This window comes from Emydura macquarii, unplaced genomic scaffold (assembly GCF_026122565.2).
Source record: "Emydura macquarii macquarii isolate MOO-44397 ecotype Brisbane River unplaced genomic scaffold, CSIRO-AGI_Emac_v2 contig_67, whole genome shotgun sequence".
Taxonomy (NCBI): Eukaryota; Metazoa; Chordata; order Testudines; family Chelidae; genus Emydura; species Emydura macquarii.
The window spans coordinates 10,192,802-10,220,783 of NW_027130204.1; the positions used below are offsets into that span (position 1 = coordinate 10,192,802).

The 27,982-nt window shown below is 39.4% G+C and overlaps 1 protein-coding gene across 2 annotated transcripts in view; it reads right to left on the reverse strand.

The window, feature by feature from the left end:
* The window catches only part of KCNMA1 (potassium calcium-activated channel subfamily M alpha 1), a 708,266-nt gene that overhangs the window by 239,736 nt on the left and 440,548 nt on the right, over positions 1 to 27,982 (reverse strand). For both annotated transcript variants that reach the window (XM_067539508.1, XM_067539518.1), the window contains exons 4-5: positions 21,821 to 21,914; positions 18,464 to 18,575 (exon numbers count right to left, since the gene is read on the reverse strand). In XM_067539508.1, coding sequence (XP_067395609.1) covers positions 18,464 to 18,575; positions 21,821 to 21,914 — 206 coding nt within the window. The remainder of the gene's footprint in view (positions 1 to 18,463; positions 18,576 to 21,820; positions 21,915 to 27,982) is intronic.

Sequence of the window (27,982 nt, forward strand, 5' to 3'; positions counted from 1 at the left end):
GCTCTTGTGACGCACAAGGCACGGGCCACAAGTGCCAAGAAAAGGATGGATATGCTATAAAAAAAGAAGCAAAAAGGAGTCAAAATAATTCCATTGCATTCAATTTGTAAAAAGGTTATATATACTGGTCAAGAACTTTGTTTCAGTTCTGAAATGCCTATCAGTAGTTGTTGCAAAGATGGTTTCAATATGATTGATATAAGTTTGTATTACATCACTGATAAAAACTGATCTGCTGTAAAATGGTACATGTGATTTCTAGCCAAGAGCAGTAAGAATTTCTAGTATTCTAACAAAACGTGGGCCAAACACTTTAGAAATGATTTATCACCAAGAAGGGACGCACATTCATTCACCACAGGAGATGACACATGTTTCATGATGTAAATTCTAATGTCACAACAGACAGAATATCTTATGCTAAGTGTCATATCAAGGACAGATCCAGGACATACTTTCCAAAGACGCCAATAAAGCACAGTGATTTCACTGTGTGTTGTGACATAAATGTTTTCAAAAGTGAAGCTGGGCACCATTTCATAATTTCTTCCTCGTCTTCCCCAAGCCAGCATTCAAAAAAAAACAAACAAAAAAAAACTCTTCCTTTGCCTGGATTTTGTTACATACTTACATTTATGCTGAAAAGGTTCAGGATTCAGAGGGAACCAATCCAGCACTTAAAACGCCCCAATCTAGAATAATTCCAGCACAGGGAGCATCAGTGCAAGGTTCTATGTCTCAGCCCTATTTTGGAGGAACCATCCACCTCTTGCTGAGACTGTCACAAAAAATGCAAGCTGTTGTGGGTTTTGTGAGGTGGACATATATACCTATTAGATACTAGACTAGACTATCAATTTATTTCAGTTAAAAAACCAAGCAGTAAATAGCTGGCAATGACATCCACTCACTATCATGCTGGATTTGAACCAGTGTCTTAGGAAAAAAAGATGTTTTCCATTATTAGTTGCCTTTAACCCACAGATCATCATCAGCACCACCATCACCACATGGCAAATCCCAAGGGATATAGTCTCTTTGCATATCGAGTGCCACCCAGATGGATAGCTAGCTAGGTCCTTAAGACGGTTGAAGTCTATCCACATATGTTCCAGCCCAAATTTGTGTGCATCTGCAAAAGGGAAGTTGCCCTTTCCTATTTCTTATTGACTTGCCTACCAGCCCCTGGCAGCATAACTCCTGCAGGAACATCTTTCAGGAACTCCTATTGCAGTTACCCCACAATCATTCCCTGTAAAAAAGAGTTTCCAAAAGTAAAACTAGGTGAGAGAGAATTGAGCCTGATTGACTCCCTTTCATCCTGTTAGCTTTTGTCACTTTTGAAGAGCTTGTGCCATGCAGCATACTTAGAGTGGGGCTTCCATAGAGTAAGGAGGAAGGAGTAGCAGCGTTTGAACTCAGCAAAGAAGAAATAAGAGCTGGAACAGTGTCATTCCATTCACAAATTATCCAACTTTGACTTAATACAGTCGTATGCATGGTGACTCAACTAAATGCCCATCATTTGTCACTCTTCAGCACTGCAGCATTCCTGTCAATATACCATTCCAAGCCAATATAACGTCTGTCATTAACCTTTCCAATCCAAAGATTTTCAGAGTCAGCATGAGCATAAATTTTTCACTAACATTATTTACCTACAGCAGTTCTGTGTCATTTCCAAACAAAACAAGAGAATTCAGAACTGCAATAGCTGCTGTGGGAGCTGGATCTTCACTCAATAAGGATTACGAAGACTGGATTCAGAAAGAGGAAGAATTAACATGAAGGTCATATAAGCAGGCAGCAAGAAAATCCATTCAAATATAAGGATTCTACACTAATCCTATTGTGATTATTTCTCATAGTGTCACAAGGCAGCAGACACATTAAATCCCTGAACTTCACTGACAAACCTGACTTATCTCAGAGAACAGGATATTATATAAAATCATCCCAGCCTTAGAATTAGGTAAAACTGATCTAAAATGAAAACAATATCCACTCTGACTTTAGTAGTCAGTGTAAATGCCTTGCTCAGTCACCTGGAATTATGACTAACTCATAATGATAAAAGGGCCTTTCCCACTGCACTGTAGCAAAAGAGTACATGTAGCCCAGCAGCACAAGATGACGTTTCATCTTCAAGCATCTGACACAATGTCACACCACCATAACTTTGTGTTGGCCTGACCAAGAGGTCTGTAGTAATGATAGGTGGGAGACATGAGAGGGGCTGTTCATGGCACATCAAAAGAAGAGGTTTTGGAACATGTCTGAAGTGCAGCACACCTACATATGCACACGTGTACACACACAGGGCCTTGATGGGAAATGTTCCAAACAGTCTATATAAGCAGATCAGAAAAACACAGCCAGCAGTTGGGAAGACAATGACAATCTGCTTAGTGATGTTAAGAATGCCAAGCAAAAGCATAACTGGGTGGTCAATCCAGATGTCAAAAGTAACCTCTGAAAGATTTGAGTATCTCCTGGATTCAAAATATAGCACAGCCAAGGCATGCTCCCAATCCTATTGGCTTGTGAAGGGCTGTTCTATATTCCTGAGTATACAGATCATCATTTTCAGAGGTATCACCTTCATGACAAAAGAAATCCTGGAGATGGACTAAGACAGGCCAATGGAGTGGTGCTCAAATATTATTTCCAAAAGTACCATTGCTTCTTAGAGGCAAACGTTGCACAAACTGCCCTCTACTGGCTGGAATGTCAAATCTGTACCCAAATATTTCCATTTGCAATTGTCTCATCTTCCAGTAGTTGGTCTACAAAGCCACTAAACAGCTGAGAACAACATCGTATGAAAGACCAGCTGCCAGAGAGGGCAAACTGAATTAGAAAAATAAAAACAATGCCCATTCTGGATTTTTTGCTCATTTAGAAACAAAGATTCTTAAAGGTTTGAAATGTTTAGTTAACTTTTTATTATTAGCAGTATCAATCCATTTTCATCAGTCCATATTGACTTCTACATTCTGGCTGGCAACAGGTAGAACAGTGGAGATAATCAAGGAGACTGCCCTTTCAATACTTCTGGCTTGAACTGCAGTGGAAACTAGAGAGATTTCATAAGGAAGCTGATTTGTGGGTAATTTCCTGTCCAATTTTGCAGTTAAGACAGGTTTAGAGAGTTTGAATTTGAACTCACCATAAACTCCAAACCTTTTGATTTTTATCCTTGCATAACCAGCAGGTCAAAAACTTACAGAATGGAAAGCATTTGTTTAATTATTAATGTATTTTTACACAGAATCTGCTAAGAAACTGCACTGATTCAATCAAAGAAAGCATCAAACCGATGACTGAAAAGAATGAATTATGAAACTTCACTGCAGCTGATTTAACAGTGCTCCATATTAAAAAGCTCCCTTCACAGAAAAGGCTTGGGAATACAGGAAGGCAGTTTAAAGATCCAAGAGCACAGAGACATAAAGAACAAGCAAACGCTGCCCTCTAAATGCCATTAGCTTTAATGGTGGTGGCTTTCTGGCAACCTGTCAGGTGCGCCACTGCATTAAATTGTTACAGAAAAGCCCATAACTTCAAAGAAGCCTGTGTGACGCAGAGAACTGTCCTCCCATTTGTGGATTTGACATACATATTTCCTCCACTGTGTTTTTGTTTTATTACTTGAAATGTCACACAATATTATTCCAGATGCTGAACTGAAGGTGATGACCAAGTAAATGAATGTTGTGAAGGCCAACACTATAACAGGGTTAAAAAAAAAAAAACTAGATAAGTTCATGGAGGACAGGTCCATCAATGGCTATTAGCCATATGGTCAGGGATTGCTGTTTGCCAGAGGCTGGGAATGGCCGATGGGATGGATCACTTGATGATTACCTGTTCTATTCATTCCCTCTGAAGCACCTGGCATTGGCCAATGTACAGGGTACTGGGCTAGATGGACTATTGGTCTGACCCAGCATGGCCATTCTTATGAGGTTGGTAGCACATGTTCAAACACACATAGCCTTATTAGGCAGGAGTGGTTAAGCAAGCGTATCTTAAACAAAGGAATGCGTGTTTAACCTCAATTTACATAAAAGTAGTAAACAAGGTCCTTGAGACAGCAAGAGGGAGACAAGGTAAATTTGCATTTCAGCATACACAGGGTAGAAGAAAGAGCACAGGAGCACCTTCACCCCAGACTCCACTTCTTTACTGTTTGAATAAACTTTGCTTTGAGGGGTAATCCTCGAAGAATCCACTTGAAAGGGGGACTGGAGTATAAAAGTGAGGGGCAAAACCACCTTAGTCAATTTCTATCTCCCTATCTTTCACCTAAAAAAAACAAAGGAACCTGCCCTTTGGACTTTGGGGGCAGATCCTGACTTAAGAATTTGGTCAGCTATATCGATGGGAACATGAGATAAGGATTTTATTCTGAACTGAGTCTAGTTTGTTAAATCTTAGCTACTAGAAGTGTTTTATCTTTATTTATCTTGTAACAACTTCCTACTTTAATACTTTCTACTTGTACTCACTTAAAATCTCTTTGTAGTTAAATAAACTGATTTTTATTCTTTAAATCAAAACTAATCCAGTGCTGTGTTTAAGCAGATTTGTTTGGTCTCTCTCATTAAAGTAGCAAACTGTCGCATATTGACCCTTTACAAGGTCTGTCCAGGACTGTCCAAGACAGAACTTTTGGGAAGAAATACGGGACTGCTGTGTTTGGGGTCACACTGCAAGTGGTAACCAAGTCTGGTGGAAGCCAGAGTTTGAACTGGAATGTTGCTGGCAGGCTGCACCTATACGCAGACACTCAGGGTGTGACCTGAATCCTCTTTGGCTGTTTGTGAGTGGTCCAGGTTGGGAGCTACATCAGTGAGGTATTGTGGGGCACCCAAGGTTGCAGAGCCGGTGATGACTCAACTCCCTCAGTACTCTGGATTGCATCCCAGAATGTGATAGAGTGCTATTTGCTATACTGTGATCATCACTTCTTAGACTCAATTGCCACACTGTAGCAAAAGTGAGAAAAGCACGTTTATTCAAGAGTCACTTTGTTGGTAATCGCCTGAATTCCCTTTTCAGTTTTAACAGACTTTAGTTGGAATGAGACCTGTCCACTATGCACTGACATTTGCCTCTCCAAAGGGCAGATCATCATTCTATGTCTATGGCATCACAGTCTGTTGTGACAGCAAGAACAGAGATGCTACAAATTCAGCAATATACCTTCACTGCAAGATTAAGAGGGTCGAGGAAGGAGACACCATTGTTTCAAACAGTTATCCTAGATCGGTGGTTCTTAACCTTTCCAAACTACTGTACCCCTGAAGCTGAGTCCCACCCCCATGGGGCTGAGGCATGTAACTTAGTTTCATGGCGCCCTTGTGGCTCCAGGCAATTGCCTTTCTTGCCACCCCCAATACCAGCTCTGCACTTGTGACCCCTCTAAACCCCCAGGTTGAGAAACACTGTCCTAGATCATTAACAAAAGTGGTGGGGGAAGTGCTGGAAAACACAAGCTAGAAACAAAGGTATTTTATTAGGGCTCATTTTAAATAATGTATTAGTGCAAAAAGGCCCAAATCCTACCCCAACAGCCAGGCTTGGTTTAGAAGAGTTTCACAGGAAAGAGATGGGAAGGAAGCCCCCAGAAACAGAGCAGCATCAGAGCTGCTGTGCAATTACTATTGCAATAAGCCCCATTACAGCAGTGTCCTTGTTTCATGGAAGACAATGGCCAATAGGTCCACATAGTACTAACCATCAGCACAATTCCTTTTCAGTTCCCCCTCTGCACCACCTCCAAGCCCACAAGCATGGGAAAACCTGAATCTCGCCCCCACTCAAGCACAGTAAATCACACCATTCTTGCTGCTTCTGGCATGCTCCAAAGCAGCATAGGAAGGGTTGAGTTTTTGCTCAGACTGTCACCTGAGTTGACAAGAAGAAGAAGAAATCATCCATGCTCACACAACCCTTTAGGGATTGTTGGCCTGCCAGTGGGTAGCTGAACATGCAGCTAACTAATGTATTGGTAAATTAGTCCATTCTCAATCTGGATTTTTCGTGTGAGTGAGAAACTAAAACTGATATTCCCCTTGAATCATAGGCAACAGCTCTACCACATAATCCAAACCAGAGCCTCTCCCCATATTCATCCTCCTTTGGCCACACCTTCACTCAGCCAGGCCTCTTTCTGCATATATTACCACTGATGAGATTTTCAAAAAGCCATACACTTGTACAGCTTTTTTAAACCAACTGGCTTGGTACATAAATAATAAAGCTCTGCAGAATAAACGTAACACAACTGAATTACAAGGCTATAATTCCATCAAAAGATTTCTGGTGCCATCATAAACCATTTGAGCAAAGCGCCAGTGAATTCTGATATTGCCAGAAGCCCCTATATAACATTTTACCCTTACTGTTCAATGTTGACTTGTCTATTTAATTTCTTTTTATTTACTTTTCAAATAAAATATGGTCAGAACTTGTACAGAAATGTACATGCCATTCCACTCCTATTACTAGGGGATTCATGCATTTGACAGACACCCAGAAAATATCCTGAAACCACGAATTTGTGGACCTGCAACTGTGTTTTGCTTTTTGACTTCTGCCAAAGCTGTACATTTGAGCTGTATTTTAAGGAAAAAGCTTGAAAAAGAGCAGCTTTTTGTTACAGAATCACCAAAAGGATTCACATGGATTGTTCATCTGTTTCATAATAATATGTATCTATTGCCTTCACTTTAATGGCTTATGTCATTATATAACATTAAAAAAAATTCACTAAATACTCCCTAATCTTTCTCGTATTTTTTTTTATTAATAATCTCCCAAGGCCAGTGATATAAATGGTTCACATAAATGTTAATGAATCCTCTCTTCTATGTGAAAAAACTCTGTACACAGAGCACCAAACAATTGTGGTCAAGTCTTCAAGATCCAATGAGGTTAAAACAGTACGGTACACTGAGTCCGTCTCCAAGACAGTTTAAATATTTAACTCAACTGAAACCAGTAACACCAACAGTTCCAGACAACACAGAGAGCTGTGCCATTCCCATGTACCACTTCCCAAACCCCTCAAGGATAGTACACTTAGAACAGTGTGTGAGGGACTCCCTCATACAAGGAATGAAAGTCTAGTAATGCCTTCATTAGAAGGAGAGCTGGTTCAATTATTCATTGTGAATGAATTATCATGTAAATGTAGCCCTTTTTCTCTTTGAGAAACAAGTCTGATCTCTGTGAATGTAATTCTGAAGTATGCACTGAATACTTTAGGCAAACAATTTTCAACCTCTGGATGTTGTGCGCTATTCATTGTGACTATTTCTGGTGCATGAGTGGTCATCTAAGTCACATTGCTTTGTTTCCGTTCATTGACTGAGTGACAGAAAATGTTTAAGCAAGAAAGTGATGAATGATGAACAGTGAAAAAAGAAGTATTAATAAGTAATTAATTAGTAAGAATTAATAAAGTATTCTTGTTCAGACATACGTCCCCATGTGAAAATGGGGGTTGTCATAAAGCACATCCACTCTCCATAGAGCCACATGGAAAACAAAAACATGCATCTGCACAACTGCTTGTGGATAGCAAATAAAAAAAGGCACATGATATGGTCAGCTCTTCTGGATTTAGACACATGCCCAGCTCTGTTTTTCTACCAGCTTCTTCTAAATAAATTTTCCAGTAGAAGAGATTCTCAATGGGGGCTAAGAAAAATAGATTGGTCAATATAAGAACAATTTCTCATCAATTTTTGAATAAATGAGAACATTTTCCAGGGTGAGGTTGGTTAAATTAATTGACAAGCCTGCACAGGCCCCTGCCTTTGTTACAGGGATGGTTAACCTGCACTTCTCCCAGGTACTTCTCAATGCAAAATTCAAACATTCTGGTACCTGTTGTATTAATTTAGATAGACTATATGGGCCAAAGCTGTTAGCATAACCCAGTCACTGTACAACATTAAACAATGTAAAATATAGTTCAGGATTTGGTATACAGAGACCTCAGCAAGCTTTGAACCATGCAAACATACCATTAAAAATCCTTTTAACTTTTTATTAAAGATAAAAGAAGGAAAAACAGTTAAAGAATTTGACATATAAAGTATTAAATAAGGCTGTCATTTTAATAACATCCATTGTTCCCTTTAGCTGCAGAGAGTTTTTAAAAAGAAAAGCCCCATGGTTTTACAGTCTCTCAGATGGTATCAAAGATTGTCATAACTGTCCTTTTTGGGAAAAGAGAAGAAGTTAGTTGAGATTTGCTTACAGCTGTTGTTGTTGTTGTTGTTAAAGTCTGATCCAATTTCATCCCAAGTGATGTTTGGGTTTTAGCTAGAGCTGGTAAAGGTCATGATCCTATTGGGTGCCTCTTTCTGGCTTGGTCTAATCTGGACATCTTGCAAGATTAGGATGATGATGGCCCAGGGTCCTGGGAATGGTGGGCAGAATAGCCCATCCCCTCATTATTTTGTCTACCAATTAGGTCTACTTTCTGACAAACCAATTTTGGTTTACTGATTTCTGGTTCCACACTTCTCTTGTTTACCAAACATGATCTTAACACAGTCCTTGATATACATCAGTAGGCCTTTTTGTTTGGACTAATTCAGTCTGTCTCCCTTATACATCTTTTCCCATCAACATTTGTATTTATAAGGTTATGAACCTTTGTGTACTTTTTACAGTTGAGCTCACAATTAGGGTAAATTTGAAGGACCAATCATCAGAACATGTCCTTTGAGACGATAATGCTTACTGGGGAACCTCTAGTGTGTGCAAAGTTTGAATTTACTTGTCAAGCTCAGTAGAGAGGCTACCACAACTGATGGGCCTAGAAACTTTATTAACCTTTTAAGAGGAAGGATCAATGCTTATGGATGTGTATGTATAGAGCAGTGAGCAAGAGTTTCATGGAAACCTAAAAGCCTGATGTTGGTTTGCCAGGGGGAGTGGTGATTGGAGAAAGGAAGAGAGGATTGCAGAAAAACCTGTTACGGGCACAGGAAGTTGGGTTCTGTGATGCTAAGAAACAGATAGCTGCAGAGATAGAGAGAGCTTGAAGGAGCCTGTCGGGTGCAGTCACAGAGCCAAGATGAAGAAAAGGAGTGATTGTGTAACCTACTCACTAGGGAGAAAGGGTCGTAAGAGTGCTGGTAGATTGCCAGGTGTGCGTAGGTGAGAAGGGAGAGAAGGATTACAGGAATTTATTCAGGGGATGTGGCAGCAGGAAACTATTACAATTGGGAGCTTGTCTTAGAAAGGGCTGAACTGAGGAAATGTCAAAAGATCTTTGAGAGGAAAAGAGCAACCAGGTTCCTATAAGCATCCAAGCTTAGCTAAACACCAGTTGAGAAACCTCTGAGGTTTACTCAGCAATCTACTCTAGGGGCAGTTTTACTAAGCCTCCTCTCAGGAACACCTATATCTACTAAATCTCTTTCCTAGGCAGTGCCTAGCTCTCTGTGCATGATTTTATCGCCTTTTAGATCTCACCAGGAACTGCTTCATGATTCATTCATTCTTAGAAAAAATTCAAAATGATTTCTTTAAATGACTCATCTGCATGCTGCATCCCTTCTTAATTCCACTTAAAGCAAACCCCTACAACACAGAGCACTCTTGAGATCTCCATAGCTAACTGCTGCTGAATTCATGAGACATCCACTTACATCAGCAAGCGTTTCTGCCAGGGACTGGAAGTGAGGAGGAGGATCTCTAGGCTGCGAAGTTACACACTGGGAAATACGTAAAGCACTAAGGCTGATGAGTCCAAATGGCAGTTGAAAGTCATTAAAAATTATTGAAGCATAAGCTGTCAGATTTTAAGGCCTAAAATCGTCTGTTTTTTGTGCCTACAAAGTTAAAAAATGGACCAGGCCACATCATTGCAAACATTGGCTTATAATTAAAACAATGACAACTTCTTGAGCTTCATCTTGGCACTGTTCGCAGTCCTTCTCACACCCATAAGGAGCTGGATGCTACAAACTCCAATAGCAGAATCATGTAGTTAGGACAGGTTATTATCCTCATCCCCATCCCACCCGAATCGTTCCATCCATAGTTCCCCTTTTAAAAATGCTTCCTTTGGGTCCTTGTCCCATGAAATGTACTGGCTTCGGGGGTCTGAATGAGTGATTTTGCATTCATGGGGCTGATGGACAAGGTGGAAGACACTAATGCTACTAGCACTGCTATACCAGTAGCTATAGGACTTCTTGAACCAGGATTCTAGCCCCCCAAAACCACTCATCATGGTGTTCACAGCACATGTATTTGTCGTCTCCCTTGCTCCAAACTGAAAAGAGTCCATGTGTCCCTGGTGCAGATGTGAATCAATATTTTTAAAAAAGCAATCCAGGCTTTCAGAATTTGCTGTTACTGGCGAAAATCCATTCTTCCACTTTTTGGCAAACAATTGCCTTGTATCATGAATGTCTAAGAAGGATTTCCACATTTTGGCAAATTGTAATTAAATATGACGTGAGTCATAAATATTTGCAGGTATTTTTTAATTTTCTAGACCTCCTTCCTTGTAACTATTCTGAATTAAATCATTCCCATGCTCAGATGTTATGACAAGAGCCACGATAAAGCCATCACTCTTGTGGCTAAAAACACTGATTTTGAAAGTTTGAGTTAAGATTATTGTGGCAAAATTTTGCATCCAAAACACCCACAAACCACATGGAAAGTCTAAGCAAATATGTTTTGTGTGCACTGATGTATGCAAAAAGTTTGATGCTCATAAGAGTTAAAGCAAAGTAGCTATCCTGCTAATATTATTTTTTTCACCATTAATATTGCAATAATAATTGATTTGTAATAATAGGCTAACTTATTTCCCTGGAGACATGGGAGAAATAATACTTACTAGGCTAATAAAGAGCAACCTCATTATTTAAATCCTTTGATTGCATTTCATGTGCCTGCTCCTTTTTATTGTGTAAGAGATTTTGGCATTAAAGTAGAGTTAATTAATGATGCTTCAGTTCCAGTTCATATCTGGATAATTACTGTATTCCAACATTTATTTCACTTAATTTTAAGTTAGATGCCAAAAGTCAGTTCAAACTTTAATTATGTCAAAATATCTTCCATCTTAAAACCACACAATATGTAAAGATATCCAAGACACAAAAAGAAATATGAAAGATGCTATTGAGCTACTTTGCAATATATTTTGCCTGCTTCATTTCCTCAAATCTCCTCTTTCCAATCACTGTCACAATATATTATTATTTTAATATAATTTGCATATTTAGTATATAGTTAAAAATTCCATTTTAAAAATTCAGTTAGTGCCTTGTTTGATTTATTTCTTATTGCACATGAAAGAATTTGGTCACTAACACATGTAAGAAGAGCTTTTGTTCTTTTAAGACAAGCTAAAGTAATAGAAAAGTGAAAGCATCTGAATTTTTAATTCCTGCAATTTTTAATTTCGAGCTGTGTTTGTCTACTCACATTCGCATATTTCCTAAAGGAACAGAATTATCTGCTTTTACTGAAAAAAGCCTCTGAAGAAATCTGAAAAATACTGTATGCAATATAATATGAAGACATTTGACTCCTTTCAATGCCATATTATTTCCAAGTGACAGTATATGGAGAGTATTCGGAAAGACTTTCAATAGAAGTCTCAGTAGCTATTTGAAACTGTTTGAGTTACACAAACAGCTATGACTACATATGAGAGAAAGGGATACTACATAGATATGTTGTATGGTCCCTCCCAGGCTAATGTATGGGACTTCCCTTAAGAAAATTAAATTTGAGAATCTAAATATCTTGGCAGTATGCTTTTAAAAATATAAACAAATACATGGATACATTACAACTGCTCTCTAGAGTTATTTGTTACAAATGTTGTAGAATCTACTTGGAAATTCTAAAACAATGGTTTCAGAAGTGTCCTCAATCCTCCTCGTGGTCACTAGATGGCAGAACTATACAACACTTAACCAACAAAAGCACTGAAAATGAGATCAAATTTCTGATGAAAGGGAAGTGAGGTTTTTGACATGGAAGGCTACAGGAACAGGAGGATCAGGAGGAACAGGAGGCTAGTGGATAAAAAATACACTTTTTGGAACTCATAGTTCTTCACCTATATCACTGATATCACTCCAAACCCTAGTTCTATTATCACAGCAATTGTATTTGGCCACTAATATTTAAGGTGCTGCCAATAGTCCCATCTAAAATTGTATTTTCTGAGATTTATAAAAACATGTTCAAGAAAGTTTACACAGAAATGAACACACATGTAGAGCTGAGTGAAACTGGACTAACAGTTTGTCAAAAATGCAGTTTCTGGTCAACTGAAATGATTTGTGAATTTGGGTTGAATTCACTGACTAGTTTTGGCAAAAAATTTTTTTTTTTTTTTAAGAAAAAAATATAAATGTTTCATTTTGACATTTCCAAGCTTTTTGTTTCAAAATGTTTCATTTAGAAATGTAGTTAGTTTCAAAAAACAACAACAACAGATGGTGGTACTGTGATATACCTAAAAACTAAGCCAATCCTCCCTCCAACAAACAAACAAACATTTGAGTCAAACAAAATCTTTAGTATGACCCAGAACAAATAGTCTAACTGCTCCCCCCCCCCCCCCTTTCCCAATTGCTGACTCAAGAGCAAGTTCAGGTTTGTTTTGTTTATTTTAATTGAAATGTTGCTGGCAAATAAGTCCCTAATGTAAAGTAACTTTGGGCATTCTGGAAAACGAAACAGTTCCTTTGTTTTTGAAAGGTGGCTGTGTATATACACAACATAACCTTTCCATCATAGCCTACTGCCTCAATGGTCTGAAAAGCAATTGTTCAAGAACTAATTTTATTTAAAAGTTACTAAGTCCCTAGCCATACCATGAGCTTCATATTGTGCTTATGCCTACTTCAGTTGTAAACATTTGGGGCTAAATGATGCCATTTACATACAACTGCATTCAGGGAGCAGTGCAAAGCTGTAGAACAATCTCCCTTTGAGTTTTCTAAAGCAGGTTACTCTCCCCCTGGTGCTCTGTGGGCTCGTGCAGTTCATTTGAAGGACTGATCACAGGAACGGTTACTGTAGTCAGCAATGGCACAGATGAGAGAGGAGGCTTCTTGCATGCCTCCTCTGAATCCCCTGTGTAAGCTTTGATCACAATTTGGCCCTTTATCATATATCTTCCTGTTAATGCTTGCTTTGAAGGCACTCTTGATCTCTTTGGTCTCTTTCTGCCATGGTCAGAGAGGCAATTTTTTATTTGGAAAAAGGTTTCACACATCATCTCACTTTTTCAATCATACAAACATTCACAAGTGACTTATCCAAGGCCTCCTACTGTTTATAAATGTTCCAGTGATACAATCAGGGAGCAAAGGCAAAACCACATAGCTTTTGTGACCACTTATGTTGCACAAATGGCAAATACTTAAAGCAATAATTCACAGCCAGTAATCTGTGAGCAAGCCACAGACTAGAATAAGTTTGCATGAAACATGCTCCATAATTGCAACTAACGACAAATTAGTAACAACTGAAGTCTGTTTGCAGATAATTCATGAAAAGGGCTAAATCTGTTAAATAAAATAATTCATTGCAAACTGTTTGCCCGCTTCCAGAGACAGATTTTCCCATTCAATATGGCAGCAAAAAATCATTTTTGGGCTGCATATGCAAATATATCGCTTCATGAAGTAAAGAAATTACAGTCCCTCCATATGGCTCTGGTATACAGCAAAATCTGCTGGTGAAAACTGGCAAAGCTCCAGTGGGGAGACATTTTCTTCAGTGAAGTTTTAATTTACAACAACAGAAAATTTGGCTGACTATGTTGAATTCTGGATTAATTCAGTCAACTGCAGCCAGTGATGAAGTGATGGACTAGATTTATTTTAAAAGTTTTAAAAACCTAAGATAAGATCCTGCATAGGGGAGCAGTTACAATCTGTGAATGTCTGAAGGTGTCAATGGATGATGAAAAGGGGTAATGTATATAACTAGGAATAATTTCATGAAGTTAAGAAATGGAAAATTTAGGTTGAATATCAGGAAAAAATAGTAGAATATATTAAAGTTGTGAAATAGTTGCCAGCACTTGGAACTTTTACTACCAGAATGAATTTTGTAGAAAGTACTGCCACAGTGGGAAGCAGAGGGAGTGGATGATTTAATGGGTCTTCCCATCTCTAACGTCTATGACTCTAATACGAGAGAAGAAATCAAAGCAATAAAATTGCTTAGGCTTTATTTGAAATGACAGCAGTCCTAATGGTGTGTCACTGCGGCTGCTCTTCAGACACTGGTGCTCCCACAGATGGTGGCAGGATACAGTCTAGATTCCATTTTATCTGCTTACTCCAACTCTATCCATACTATCCTGTCTAGGCAACTAATTCTGACAGAAAGCATCAATTAAAATCAATACTTTCCTTTTTTCCTAATGTCTATAGTTGCATGATTGAAAGACAATTTCAGTCATTTACCGTGGGTTTGGTATCACAGAGAAAAAAGCCAATGTTAAAGCCAGAGTGTGGCATATTTGTAAACCACTGCTGAACATATTACTGGAAGACATTTATTTTTTTAAATGCTAGTTAATTCAACATATCGCAAGATCATCCAAAGCAATGGGGATTTCAGGATTGAAAATTTAGCTGTGTTGACAAAAGTTGCTGTCTGTTACAAAATGAGAGTAAATCATTACAGCAGAATCAAACATCTCTGACTGATGTCACTGTTTTCACAGAACAATTTCATTCATAACCTAGCTTTACTAGAACTGGAAATACAGTCTGCACTCACTACAATGCACTGAAGTCATTTGGTTGACATAATCTGTAAAATGATTTTTTAAACCAGAAGCTTTTTGTCGTCATTGTTTCCTTAGGAAGACTCTCCTCTCCACAGAAGTGTATACTTGGACTAGAGAATTGCCCTTTTATCGTCATCATCAAATTTCTTGTGTAATGTTATGCTAGAAACACTGAAGATTTTATGAAGCATGACCTTAGTTCACATGAAGGTGCCAGCACAGGCATGACTGCTTCTAAAACAACTGTGGACTGAGGAAATGTCAAGTGAGTCCCTGTTTTCTAAGATGAAAACTGGAAGTAAGTGAACCTCCCTAAAGAAAACATAGGGATATTTGTGACCTTAGTGAAACCCCTAGTAAAAACTGATATAACTCCACTGATTGAAGAAATAAATCCAACCTATAAACTGTTCAAACTGATAGCCTCTTTTCTTCTCTGTGTTTCACCTCACTCCAAATTTCCTTTAAAAATAACAATTAGGAAATGAAATGAAAATATACTAGCATGAAAGAAAGGTGGAAAGGAATTAGAGATAAAGAGAGTGAGAAGGAATCCATGATGATGTGGTGTGGATAAAGGTTATAGTGATAGACATTTGGGATAGCAGTACTCACAAATGACTTTGCATGAGTCATGCAGTTCATCCCAAATGAGTGCTGATAAATCCTTGGTGCACTACCCCTACCAGCAAGTATTTTCCATATATGCCACATCTCTGGTAAAAGTGTTTTAGAAATGTTTTCCAGAGATTTTTTTATTTTTTAAACTAAAAGGAAAGCCTTTATTGATGCTACTTCCCCATTAATGTGGCATTTCTAGACCTCTAGAGGGAAGGAAAGAAAATTAACTGGCTTCCCACTGTAACTGAACAATAAGCTAATGTATTAAGATCATATGAGTCCCTTTTTTTTATCCCGATGACTGTAGCAAAGCATGATATAAGGGCTATATTTCAGTTCTTGCAATGAACATTTAGTTTTCTGGAGACAGAGTTTAATTCTGGATTAAGCGGGGTTTGGTTTCTTTTGTTTCTTTAGTTTTTTGTGTTGTTTTAATTGGATTATACTGCTTGTCGGTCTATTTCCCTTTGCCTCATTCACAGAAGCTTAGATATCTAACCCATTTAACCATTTACTGAGGAGATCGCATCATAAATTTACAGGAAGTCACATCTGCTCCCTCCAGTATCTTTACCGTAGTCAACTCACTTCATCTGAATGACATGGAAGTGCAGTGAAATCAATAGGAAAGGTTATTATTATTAGTCTTAACATTGAATCAGACCACATTAATCTGTCCTACTGAATACCTCCTACACGTAAGCGATTCCTGCAAACTTGTACATGAAAATCCTACAGCCCATGGAAAATGTCTCTGTGGAAAAACATGTTTGGATTGTTGGGATGAACTTCAGCATGTGACAAAATGCAGAATGCCATTCCATTTGTAATACTTGGATTTGCTGTTAAATAATATAGATATTCCCTGGTGGGTCACTGAGTTCATCGGTTAACTAAGTAACTAAGGTCCTCAGCTGTACCAGATATCCACTCAGTCCAGCTAGAGTGGAGTGAGGGAAGACAAAGATGGCACAAAAAGTAGGAATGTGCTAATAAAGTTTGCATTTGACTCAAAGTTGGGAGGTACTGCCAATACAGAGAAGGATTGGGATATCATACAGGAAAAACTGGATGACTTTGTAAACTGGAGTAATAGAAATAGGATGAAATTTAATAGTGGAAAGTGCAAGGTCATGCATAATAACAAGAATTTCTGCAATAAGCAGTTGGAAGTGACAGAGGAGGAGAAGGATCTGGGTGTATTGGTTGATCACAGGATGGCTATGAGCCGCCAACGTGATGTGGCTGTGAAAAAAGCTAATGCGGTCCTTGGATGAGTCAAATGAGGTATTTCCAGTAGAGATAGAGAGGTGTTATTGCACCGTTATGCAAGGTACTGGTGAGATCTCATCTGGAATACTGTGTTCAGTTCTGGTCCCTCATTTTTAAGAAAGATTAATTCAAACTGGAACAGGTGCAGAGAAGGGCTACTAGGATGAGCCGCGGAATGGAAAACCTGCCTTTTAAGAGGAGACTCAAAGAGCTTGGCTTGTTTAGCCTAACCAAAAGAAGATGGAGGGGAGATATGATTGCTCTTATAAATACATCAGAGAGATAAATACCAGGGAGAGAGAGAAGTTATTTAAGTTCAGCGTCAATGTGGACACAAGAACTAAAGGATATAAGCTGGCCATCAGGAAGTTTAGACTTCATATTAGATGCAGGTTTACGACCATCAGAGGACTGAGGTTCTGGAATAGCCTTCCAAAGGGAGCAGTGGGGGCAAAAAACCTTGCCTGCTTCAAACTGAGCTTGATAAATTTATGGAGGGGATGGTATGATGGGACAGCCTAATTTGGCAATTGACTGATCTTTGACTATGGGTGGTAGATATGCCAATGGCCTGTGAAAGGATGTTAGATGGGGTTGGTTCTGAGTTGCTACAGAGAATTCTTTCTTGGGTGTCTGGCTGGTGAGTCTTGCCCACATGCTCAGGGTTTAACTGATCACCATATCTGGGGTTGGGAAGGAATTTTCCCCCAGGGAAGATTGGCAAAGGCTCTGGGGTTTTCTTGCCCTTCTCTAGCGTGGGGCACAGCTCACTTGTTGGTGGATTCTCTGTACCTTAAAAGTCTTTAAACCATGATTTGAGGACTTTAATAACCCGGTCATAGGTTAGAGGTTTGTTACAGGAGTGGGTTGGTGAGGTTTTGTGGCCTGCATTGTGCAGGAGGTCAGACTAGATGATCATATTGGTCCCTTCTGACCTTAGAGTCTGTGAGTCTCTGAGATCCTTTGTTAAAAGTATTGATAACACATCATTGCAATAATTTCAATGGGAGCTTTGCCTGAACAAGAACTCCAGGATTTGAACTAAAGGGGCAGTCTGTGTTTTGTATTAAGGACAGAAGTGCTTCCAAATGCTAGGCTGGCACACATGGATGTTTGATTTCCATTAATATTTCTCTCTCTCCATCTCTACTTTTTTCCCCCTTCTCTCTCTGTATTTGTTTTTAACCCTGACTGCCTAGCTTCATATTGCACCATCTGTTTTCACGCATCACATTATTATTTCCTCCACACTCTCAACCCCCAACAGTCTTTCCTAAGCAAAAGGTGAACCCAATAACATAGGAGTCTTTCAGGTTGTTCAAGTGAGTTTGAAATTGGGCCAGACTGGTTCAAGTTTCAAACTTGTTTTTGATTTCATTGTTGTACAGGTCCATAATGATTCAGGGCAGTGAATGCTTTGGATTGTCTGCCCAGGTTGTGGGTGGTGACAATTAAACCAAACTTACCTTTTATAAAGCAGCCTAATATCTCAGACATTTCTCCTTTCAAGCTGGGGTTCACTGCCATACAAATGTCATAGGGGAACTGCACTTGTGTGTCAAGAGCAAAATGGACCTGGTAAATGTCCCATGCAATATAACTCACCTGTCTGCTGAAATGGACATCTCACCAAGACAACATCGGTTACATTCCACAACTTACGTGGGGTGCAGGACGAAGAACTGCTCTGTCAAACTGGGCCTGGTGTGTGTGTGTTTTGATATCAGCGATTAAAAGGAAAAGCAATTTACTTACCAAGCCAACTTCTGTTTAAATACACTGACACAAACACTGGAGGGACTGTGAAGAAATCTACTACCGAGTTAACTTCCAGCCAAAACCACAGCTTGTCATTGGCCGCAATGAACTAGAAAAAGAAAAGGGGAAAGAATCAATTTATAAGAATGTTGGTACTTTTTTTTTTTTTTTTTTTTTTAAATAATATTCTCCTTTCTGAAGATTAAGTTCCACTTATACTGTAGGGGTTAATGGAGCAACATTTGGTGTCCTCAGATCAATCACAACTAAGCAGTGGTTTTATCTAGAGAAAGTGGTGTACATTTTGCATTTATCTGGCAACATTATTCAATGGGAGGGTCATATATCAAGTAGAGAAATGAGGAACACTTATACATGGGAGTTATTGGACTGGTCATAAGAAGACTGATCCAACAAAACATTCTTTCAGCATTTAGCAAGATTATTTCAGGTAATCTTTTTTTAAAAAAAGTCATAGGAGAAGAAATAAATCAAATTTCCACCAGCACCTCCATTCAAGTATTCTGAGTATTTGGCAGCAGTCACACCCATGGCTGCCCAATTTTTTCTGGCATTTTTATGATCTCAACAGGATCGTATGGGCTATGTGACCTATTCTTAATTTTGGGGTTCCCTTTAGGAACTATGCAACTATTCTCAGGCAAAAATTGGTTTAAGGGTACACACCAAACCCAAACGTACATCAAAGAAATTCTTTCATTTAGTTAGAGAAATCAGGGGGAATCTACCCCAGCTAGTGCTTGAACCCTGGACTATCAGATACAAAAGCAGTACTACCTTTAATACTTCAGATAAAAGCAATGTCCATCAGCCATCATTGATAGCCTTATCATATAACTATTTCCTAAGCTCCAGACTAATAGCTGCCAGGACCATTTAAGAACATTGTTTTACATAAAAGTAATACATGCTGTACACCAGCTGCATTGTAACTCCAGAGAGATTATTAGAAAGGGGCCTTCCGTGATCACAATATAATTAAGATCCTATCTATAAAGAAAAAAGGCCCCAAGTTTATAACAACATGAAAAATATTTCTCTATTAGGGAACTTACATTAAAAACAGATATCTTATTACTCTATATTACTCAGTAAAAATCAAAGTTCTGGCATGAAAATATAACAAGGAGATACTGAGTTTAGGCTAACACTCAATATCATCCGAGTAACAGTGGTATCCAGACACAAGATTTTAGAAAGATATACACAGATATATTTAGGCAAAACAGAGCTGATTCTTGTCAGAGTTTCAGCCTTCCATAACTCAGAATTCCCTTGCTTTCAGAAATCAAATCAAACTATAAATTAAACTTTTTTCAAATGCAGTTTGCTGCCTGCAAAAATCCCTGGTTTTACTATAATGGTTTTGAATACAAATGCTGCAAAAATATGGTGAAGGTATTTCATTTAAATAATTAATAACTCTCAAACAAATTCCATAACTGCAGCAGGAAAAACTCCTGGGATAATCCTTATTACCCTCCAAGAGTTTGTGTGCCATCATGGAGGTACTTAGCAATATTTTTGCCTCCCAAAGCCATGATTAGCTCTTGAAAACCATAGCTGTATCATGCCTTATTGCCTATCTGGTAATTCATTTAATTTGTGTTTTGTCCTCATCAGTAGTTTGAGGGCTTGTCTTTCTCAGTTGCAGCAAACTGGGATGCCAGATGACTAAAAATTTACACAGGATTCATGCATGTGTTTGGACACAAATATCTTCTAGAGCTGTAGATATAACAATATTTATATGATTGTGAGCTGCATTTCATTATTTCAGCAGGAACAGATGGAAAACGGTGATGGTAAGCAATTTAATCTATCAGACTATACTGAGAGAACTTCAGTTGGAAATAATTGTTATATAACTAGCAAATTCACTATTGAGTCAAATTGAGTAATAACTTATTCCATACTCAGTGTAAATCAGCCTGGGCAATACATACATTACTCTGATTCCCTCTGTGTGTACCTGCAAAATGTGTCACAGACCTAAGATGACATTAGGATACCTCTGAATTTGTAGTTCCTGGCAATTTACAGGTACTATGTATTAAATTTGTTGTGACAAGAAGTATACCTTGACATTATACTGGTCACCTTTAAAAACCTAAAATAATCATATAGCTTAGTATTTGGCATATATTCTACTATGTATTTGTGATACAGAATATGGGAAGCATTGGTACTACTGCTAATACTGAAATAATCTCATCTATTTATCAAAGGGCTAGCCACTGTATCTAGCCCGGCTCAAACTGATCAGATAAAACAACCACCCCAACCCAGACCTTTTGTCCAAATCACAAACCAAACTTTTCACTGGTTCCTAAAATGTTGGTAAACTTTTTACTTTTAAACACTACTCCACTTCTAGGTGCTGAGAAGAAACAAATGCAGAAGTGCCAAAATACCACTGAAAACACTGTATGAACCCAAAACAGGATATAGAGGAAAGCTCATCAGAAAGTATATTTAAAAGATTTCCAGCCCAATTTTGCAGACATTCATTCTGAGGTTCTCCCATCAGCATTAGTGGCCATATGGTCCTTGAAAACTTGCACTGCTCCTGCTGTCCCAGCTAGCAACAAGCAATGTTAATTTCCAAAGCATAGCCCCACCTCTGAATTTAGCAAAAACCAGCATGCATTATGGATACAATTGGTCCTTTTTAAAAAAATTGAGCAATGATTTTAGGTACCTTGATTATTGGATGCCCAACCTGATTCACATTAGAGAGACCCGGTTTTCAGAAAGTAGGCAGGAGCTACCAATGATACATTTTCAAAATAAAATTTTCTCTAAGAACTTAGCGCTGCAGACAGGTGCAAGTTTGAGAGCTTTGCAGACTGTAAATGCAACACAGGATGCAGCAGTGAAGTTCCCCATGCTATCTCACCAACCCAGCCTCAACCCTGAATTGGAGAAAACACATCTAAGAGCATAAGGGTAGTTCAACCACTCAGCCTGAGATTGCCAACAAGGATGGTAGTTTAACGCCAGTCCTCGTGGCCGTCTTTGTGATGTAGACATCAGTCCACTGGGAACTGGACTGAGACCAAATTCCACATAGGCCAATGAACAGTATCAGATGATAATAGATTGGAACTGACAACCTAGCCCATTACTAATCCCTTTAGTGATCCAGTCCCCTCGTCACTGTTACTTAGAGGCACTCATCTCTCAGCCAAAATCTTTACTCACAGGTCCCAGAAACCACCTGAATTTATTTCATCAATTGCAAACGAAGAGCTAGGCAGCTGTCAAATGATCTCTTAGTACAATTATTGCACTCCCTCCCCTGACCAACACTACATAATTCAAGGTACTTACTCGCAAGCCGAAGTAGAGTAGGAAGAATACGTTGAAAGCCATGTCTATCTGTAATGTGAAATCTTTGTAGAAATTCTGGCAGGATTCTATTGGACTATTTGAAAGAAAAAGAAATCAAAGTGAACTGGTGGTATCAGTGTGTGTGTAAAGAGTCAAAATAAACTTTTTCTTTTCTTTTTTTCCCCACATTAATTTGATAAAGGCCTGAATTGAGGAACTACCATTTTGTTTTCCCATCCCCCTGAAAAGTACAAGCAGGCATTTCCAAAAGGAACATTTAATGCATTCAGTTAGTCAATCATTCATTCCTAATGCTCACATGTTCAGGTAACCACCTGAAAAAAACATGCAGACACCTTTAAGGAAAGACAAGCAGGAGAATACCTTGGCATCCCCCTAACTCCGCATTAACCCTTAAAGAACTGACTTCTTTTTATTAGATACACATCTATAATCGTTTAGGAACTAAATCTAACAGGCACACAATTACACTGAAACATTAAACATTTCAAATTAATGTCATAATGTAAAACCTTAAAAACTGCAGTTGCTTATGAATACATCACCCATTAGCAACCTGGGGGGCTTTGTCTTGATAGGATTCCTTATCTGTTTTTAATAAAGAGATTTTTTTACCCGTCTAGTTACATACTTTATGTACAGTACTATGAGCTGAGTAGGAAGGCTGTATAGCCCACTAGTAAAATGAAACAACAAATTGTGGGATTTGAAGCAGTACTCTAAGGGTTAATTTTTGCATGCAGGTTAATTAATTACCTTTGTGTGTGCAAGCAGACATTGCACATTCTAGCATATTATATTAAAAGTAAGGTAGGTCCAACTCCAAAGCATACTCTATACAAACTGGTACTTTATGGTATACTTAGCTCATAGAGCTAAGGAAGAAGACCTTTTCTATGAATAATTAGTGATTTATTTTTGAAATTCCTAGACCAGTTTAGGGAAGCCACAGAAAAGTCTTCAGGTTGCAGACCAAGGTAAAGAGCAGAGCATGTCCCAATATATATAGCAAATGATCATTTAATCACTATAGTTATGTAAGCAGGGTCTGAATGAGCTCTCCCCTGACATTTAGTGATGAGCTGGGAAAGAGAACTTCACAAGCCAACCTTGTTTACATGAGCACACCCACCCTACCTAGGTGCTCAGCATGATGGGACTGCTTTGCCCAAATGATCACTTTTGGCTGGTGTTGGATCACAAGTCACTTTCTAATTGGGGCAGAGATACTAAAGGGTTGTTAAACTTGTTATGTGAATCAAGGGCAGCTGAACTGTGCTTAGCATATCCTGATTGAGAGACTTACCCTCAACTTACCTGCATTCACTAGGCAGGGGACATGAGTGCCAAAGCCCAGTGGATTTGCGAGAGGGTGGGGACTGCTGGTGGTGTGGGCTTTGCCTAAGGATCCTAAACAGTATTTGACCCTTCCTCTATCCACAGTGTAATAACAGAGCTGATTAAGACTCAATTGAGAGTCTTGTTATACAACAAAGAGCTGAAATCACTGATAACCAGGTCTAAGCATTAGACCTGCTTGGAACAGGGTTTCTGATGCAAGAGACTGCCCAGTATGCATTAGCAGTGAGGCTCCCCCACTAACACGGATTCACTAAGGGAAAGTCATGCCTGACCAACCTGATTGCTTTCTATGATGAGGTGACTGGCTCTGTGGATGTAGGGAAGGCAGTGGATGTGATATACCTTGACTTTAGCAAAGCTTTTGATACTGTCTCACACAGTATTCTTATCAGCAAGTTGGAGAAGTATGGGTTGGATGAATGGACTGTAAAATGGATAGAGAACTGGCTAGAGCATAGGGCTCAACGAGTAGTGATCAATGGCTCCATGTCTAGCTGGCAACCGGTCACAAGCGGAGTTCCCCAGGGGTCGGTTTTGTTCAACATCTTTATTAATGATCTGGAGGATGGGGTAGATTGCACCCTCAGCAAGTTTGCGGACGACACTAAGCTGGGGGGAGTGGTAGATACCCTGGAGGGTAGGGATAGGATACAGAGTGACCTAAACAAACTGGAGGATTGGGCCAAAAGAAATCTAATGAGGTTCAACAAGGACAAGTGCAGAGTCCTCCACTTAGGAAGGAAGAATCCCATGCACAGCTATAGACTGGGGACCGACGAGCTGGGCAGCAGCTCTGCAGAAAAGGACCTGGGGGTAACAGTGGATAAAAAGCTGGATATGAGTCAGCAGTGTGCCCTGGTTGTCAAGAAGGCTAATGGCATATTGGGCTGCATTAGGAGGGGCATTGCCAGCAGGTCACGGGAAGTGATTATTCCCCTCTATTCGGCATTGGTGAGGCCGCATTTAGAATATTGTGTCCAGTTTTGGGCTCCCCACTACAAAAAGGATGTGGACAAGTTACAGAGAGTGCAGCGGAAGGCAACCAAAATGATTAGGGGGCTGGAGCACAGGACTTATGAGGAGAGGCTGAGGGAACTGGGCTTGTTTAGTCTGCAAAAGAGAAGAGTGAGGGGGGATTTGATAGCGGCCTTTAACTACCTGAAAGGGGGTTCCAGGGAGGATGGGGCTAGGCTGTTCTCGGTGGTGGCAGATGACAGAACAAGGAGCAACAGTCTCAAGTCGCAGGGCGGGAGGTCTAGGTTGGACATTCGGAAAAAGTTTTTCACTAGGAGGGTGGTGAAGCACTGGAATGGGTTATCTAGGGAGGTGGTGGAATCTCCATCCTTAGAGGTTTTTAAGCTGAGGCTTGACAAAACCCTCGCTGGGATGATATAGCTGACGTTAGTCCTGCTTTGAGCAGGGGGTTGGACTAGATGGCCTCCTGAGGTCCCTTCCAACTCTAATATTCTATGATTCTAATAGCTGAAATCACTGGGAGCTGAAATCACTGGGGGCTGTGTTAAGTGGTGGGACCTCAAGGCATCCTAGAGCAGCCAGCAGGGTGGCTGACAGAATGGAGAGGCTGGCAGAACAGAGCCAGCAATGTGCTTTCTTCCCTCCTCCCATAGCCAGGGTGGGAGATGAACTCTGCAGCTGCACCTCTGAACTCTGGGTCTGCACTGATCAAGGACAAAAATGGTTAGTTGGGTGCTGTGATGGGAGGGGCACATTAAATTAACTTCTGGTTGCTGGACTTAAGAATCTGAGGCAAAAAGAAACTGCCCAACGTACTTTGGGGTAGGTGTTTTGCTCATGGTTTTATGCTTATGAATCCTGCTTGCGGCATTTTCCCAAGTTAATGCCAGGTCACTTTCCTCCTTTTATTAAAAATTTCTTTTCTACACCCAGTCTCTGTGCTTGCGAGAGGGGAAGTGTTGCCTTTAGAGGTGCCCAAGGGGTGGTGTGTAATTACCCCAGGTTACTAGGTGGGGGCTCCAGCTGGTTTTGTGTGGTATTGTTGAAAGGGACCCCTATATTGAACCAGGCTCTTGTTGCTGCCAACTCCAATTGGCAGGAGCATTACAGTTATATAAAGAGAAAAGAAAAAATATTCTCTCTAACTGGACAGTTCTTTTAGAGTCATGGATAATACACTTTAGGATAGAGATGCGGAATTTCCTTGGCTTCCCCTGTGCAAATAAATCATGGAATGCAATACCAGTTAGTATAGTTGTACCTCTGGAAACATGATACTAAATTGCTCAAAAAGCAAGATTCTATGCATTATGAACCTAATTTAATAACCTAATTTAAGGCATAAAAGAAATTAGCTGGGCTATCAGGTCATTTTACACATGCAGTCAAGTTCTCTCCATTTCTTGTATACATTACAGGTCAAACACAAAAAATTAAGTACAGCATGCCCTCTCTTGACATTAGATGCATAAAATATGGCAAAAGTCTCCCTGACATACAGTAGCCTAATGTATTAAGAAACCTCAGTGCTATAGGAAACTATCCAAAATGTTTATAAAGAAATACTGTTTTGCTAAGTTGTGAACATTCTGAAACATGTATTGTAGCTGAAAAACTGATTTACTCAAGCAGGCAGAAGAGAAAAAAAAGGCCAGAGATTAACGCATGGTATTGAAATTTGCATCTCACACTGTACTCATACAGATTTAGCTACAAAAAGAATAGGTGGATGTAAGCGGAGAACCAGTAAGTAAACCATCTGTGAGGGTATTTTTGAGTGCAAAGGACCTTGTTGTAACAAGGCAAGCTACACATTTGAGTCACTATGTACCATAGCAACAAAAATCAAAGGAAATACAATAGAAACAGGAAAAATTATGCTGCACTAACACAGGGTCTGAAGACCTCTAGCTCCCAATTACACCATTGTAAAATCAGCAATAACTTGAGTGGAGTCAATGGAATTACACAAGTCTAACAGCAGAAGAGAATCATCAGACATACTGTCTTCCCTTCCACTGCCATGTGGCATTCCGCATGCATGCTGTTGGAAGGAGTCAGCCAGGGTTGCAGTTAATGCCTGCATCTCTGTACCACTGTCCTTTCCAGAAATCCACAAGATTTTTACAGGTTAGCTGATGCTGACCACTGCTTCTCACGTTTCTACGGCACTTCGCAAAACAAGAGTCTGATCCAGATTCAGGACTCTGGGTGCTATCAAAATATAAATGCAGCTACTATGACTCATTCCTCTCAAGTGTCCCTTATTTCAAGTCCCGCATTTTTAGTCCCAAAACTACTTCCATTGCACACAAATTTGGGGTCCTTTCACTTTTATTGTTGAAAATAATTTGGATCAGAAATATAGGATCATGGAAAGGAAGGAAAGCTATTTACACCAAAAAATGAATTCCACAATAATTTGACTTTCCTGAATGAATGATGTAGGGTTGGGTCTTTGTCATCTCTTGTGCCTCACATTTGGGCCATGACACTTCGCTGTGGAGGTAATGATACCACTCCTAACCATAACCATTTTCCTTCCCCATGCTGTGGAAAATACAACATTACCACAGGTTCCTTTTTTTCTCCCCCAAGTCTACAAATAGTGTATATTTCATGAAAAAAAATGTACAAAAGAATTCACCATGACATCATGCAAAGGGTCAGCTTAGGAAAACATGTCTGACAGCTAGGCATGGAGATCCTAAAGGAACCAGAGATAACCACACTTTCTGTTCCTCTCCAGCGGTTAACAGATGGGAGTCCAATAAAACATTAAGGGGTATATTTTCAGTGTAATATGCAGGGTATCAGGCTTGAAACTCCCATTAACAGAGCTATGCTTATCTTCCTATACACTAAGCGGAAAATGTAACTCCAGGGTTATTGTTGCATTTTGTTTAGAAGCAAAACAATTTGGTCAGCTCATACCAAAGGGCCCCTCTGTGCCTGGGTAGCATTCACAAGTTCAGGAGACGTTATATCATATTAGGATTATTTCTGCATGATGATAAGCAAAAATCAATGGCACTCCAAATTGCTATCAGAAGAAATGGGGGGAGGGAAGGAAATTGTCATTTTAAAATTAAATGTATAATGAGGCACAAGGGTATGAGAAGATGGTTGTTTACAAACTGAAACATTTTGTAAAAAGAAGTCACTAAAAAAAGAACTTATCAGGAGCAAGTCAATACATAATTGAGGGGAGGAGGCACTCAAGAATTAAAAGAATCCGGGTATCATCTCACTGGAAGTCATTCGTTTCACCTCTCTTCTTCTTGCCAGTTTCCCTTTCAGAGTTACATGCACTAGCACAGGGCTTCAAAGTCTGGGTTGCAAGAAGTATTTATTTGCTTATGAAATTTACATTTCTTTAAAATTATATTGGTTCTATAGGGAACATTTCTCAGAGGTGCTGCACTCCTCCAATTCCCATTAAAAAAACAGAGGCCTGATTCTGCAAGGCCTTTTAACCCCATGAACATTTGGAGGAAGCCTGATCTAACAATCTCCCCTTAAACTCCTTTCATACATTTTTGAGGAGACAGGGTTAAGGTGATTTGTTTTGAGATTTGGGTGGGGTTTTTATTTTTGGTTTTGTTTTTACTGTGTTGCAGTGACATAATAGTAACATGAAACTATGCCAAAAGACAAGAAGTATCATTTATAGAGCAGAATTTCATCTGAAGAAGAGTGTCATGTCTTACTCTGACCCTGGTAGCTTCACTTAGCCTGGACAATGAACACCCAGTGAATACAAGCAAATATTGAAATCTCTCTCACTTATTACTAAAATGGGCA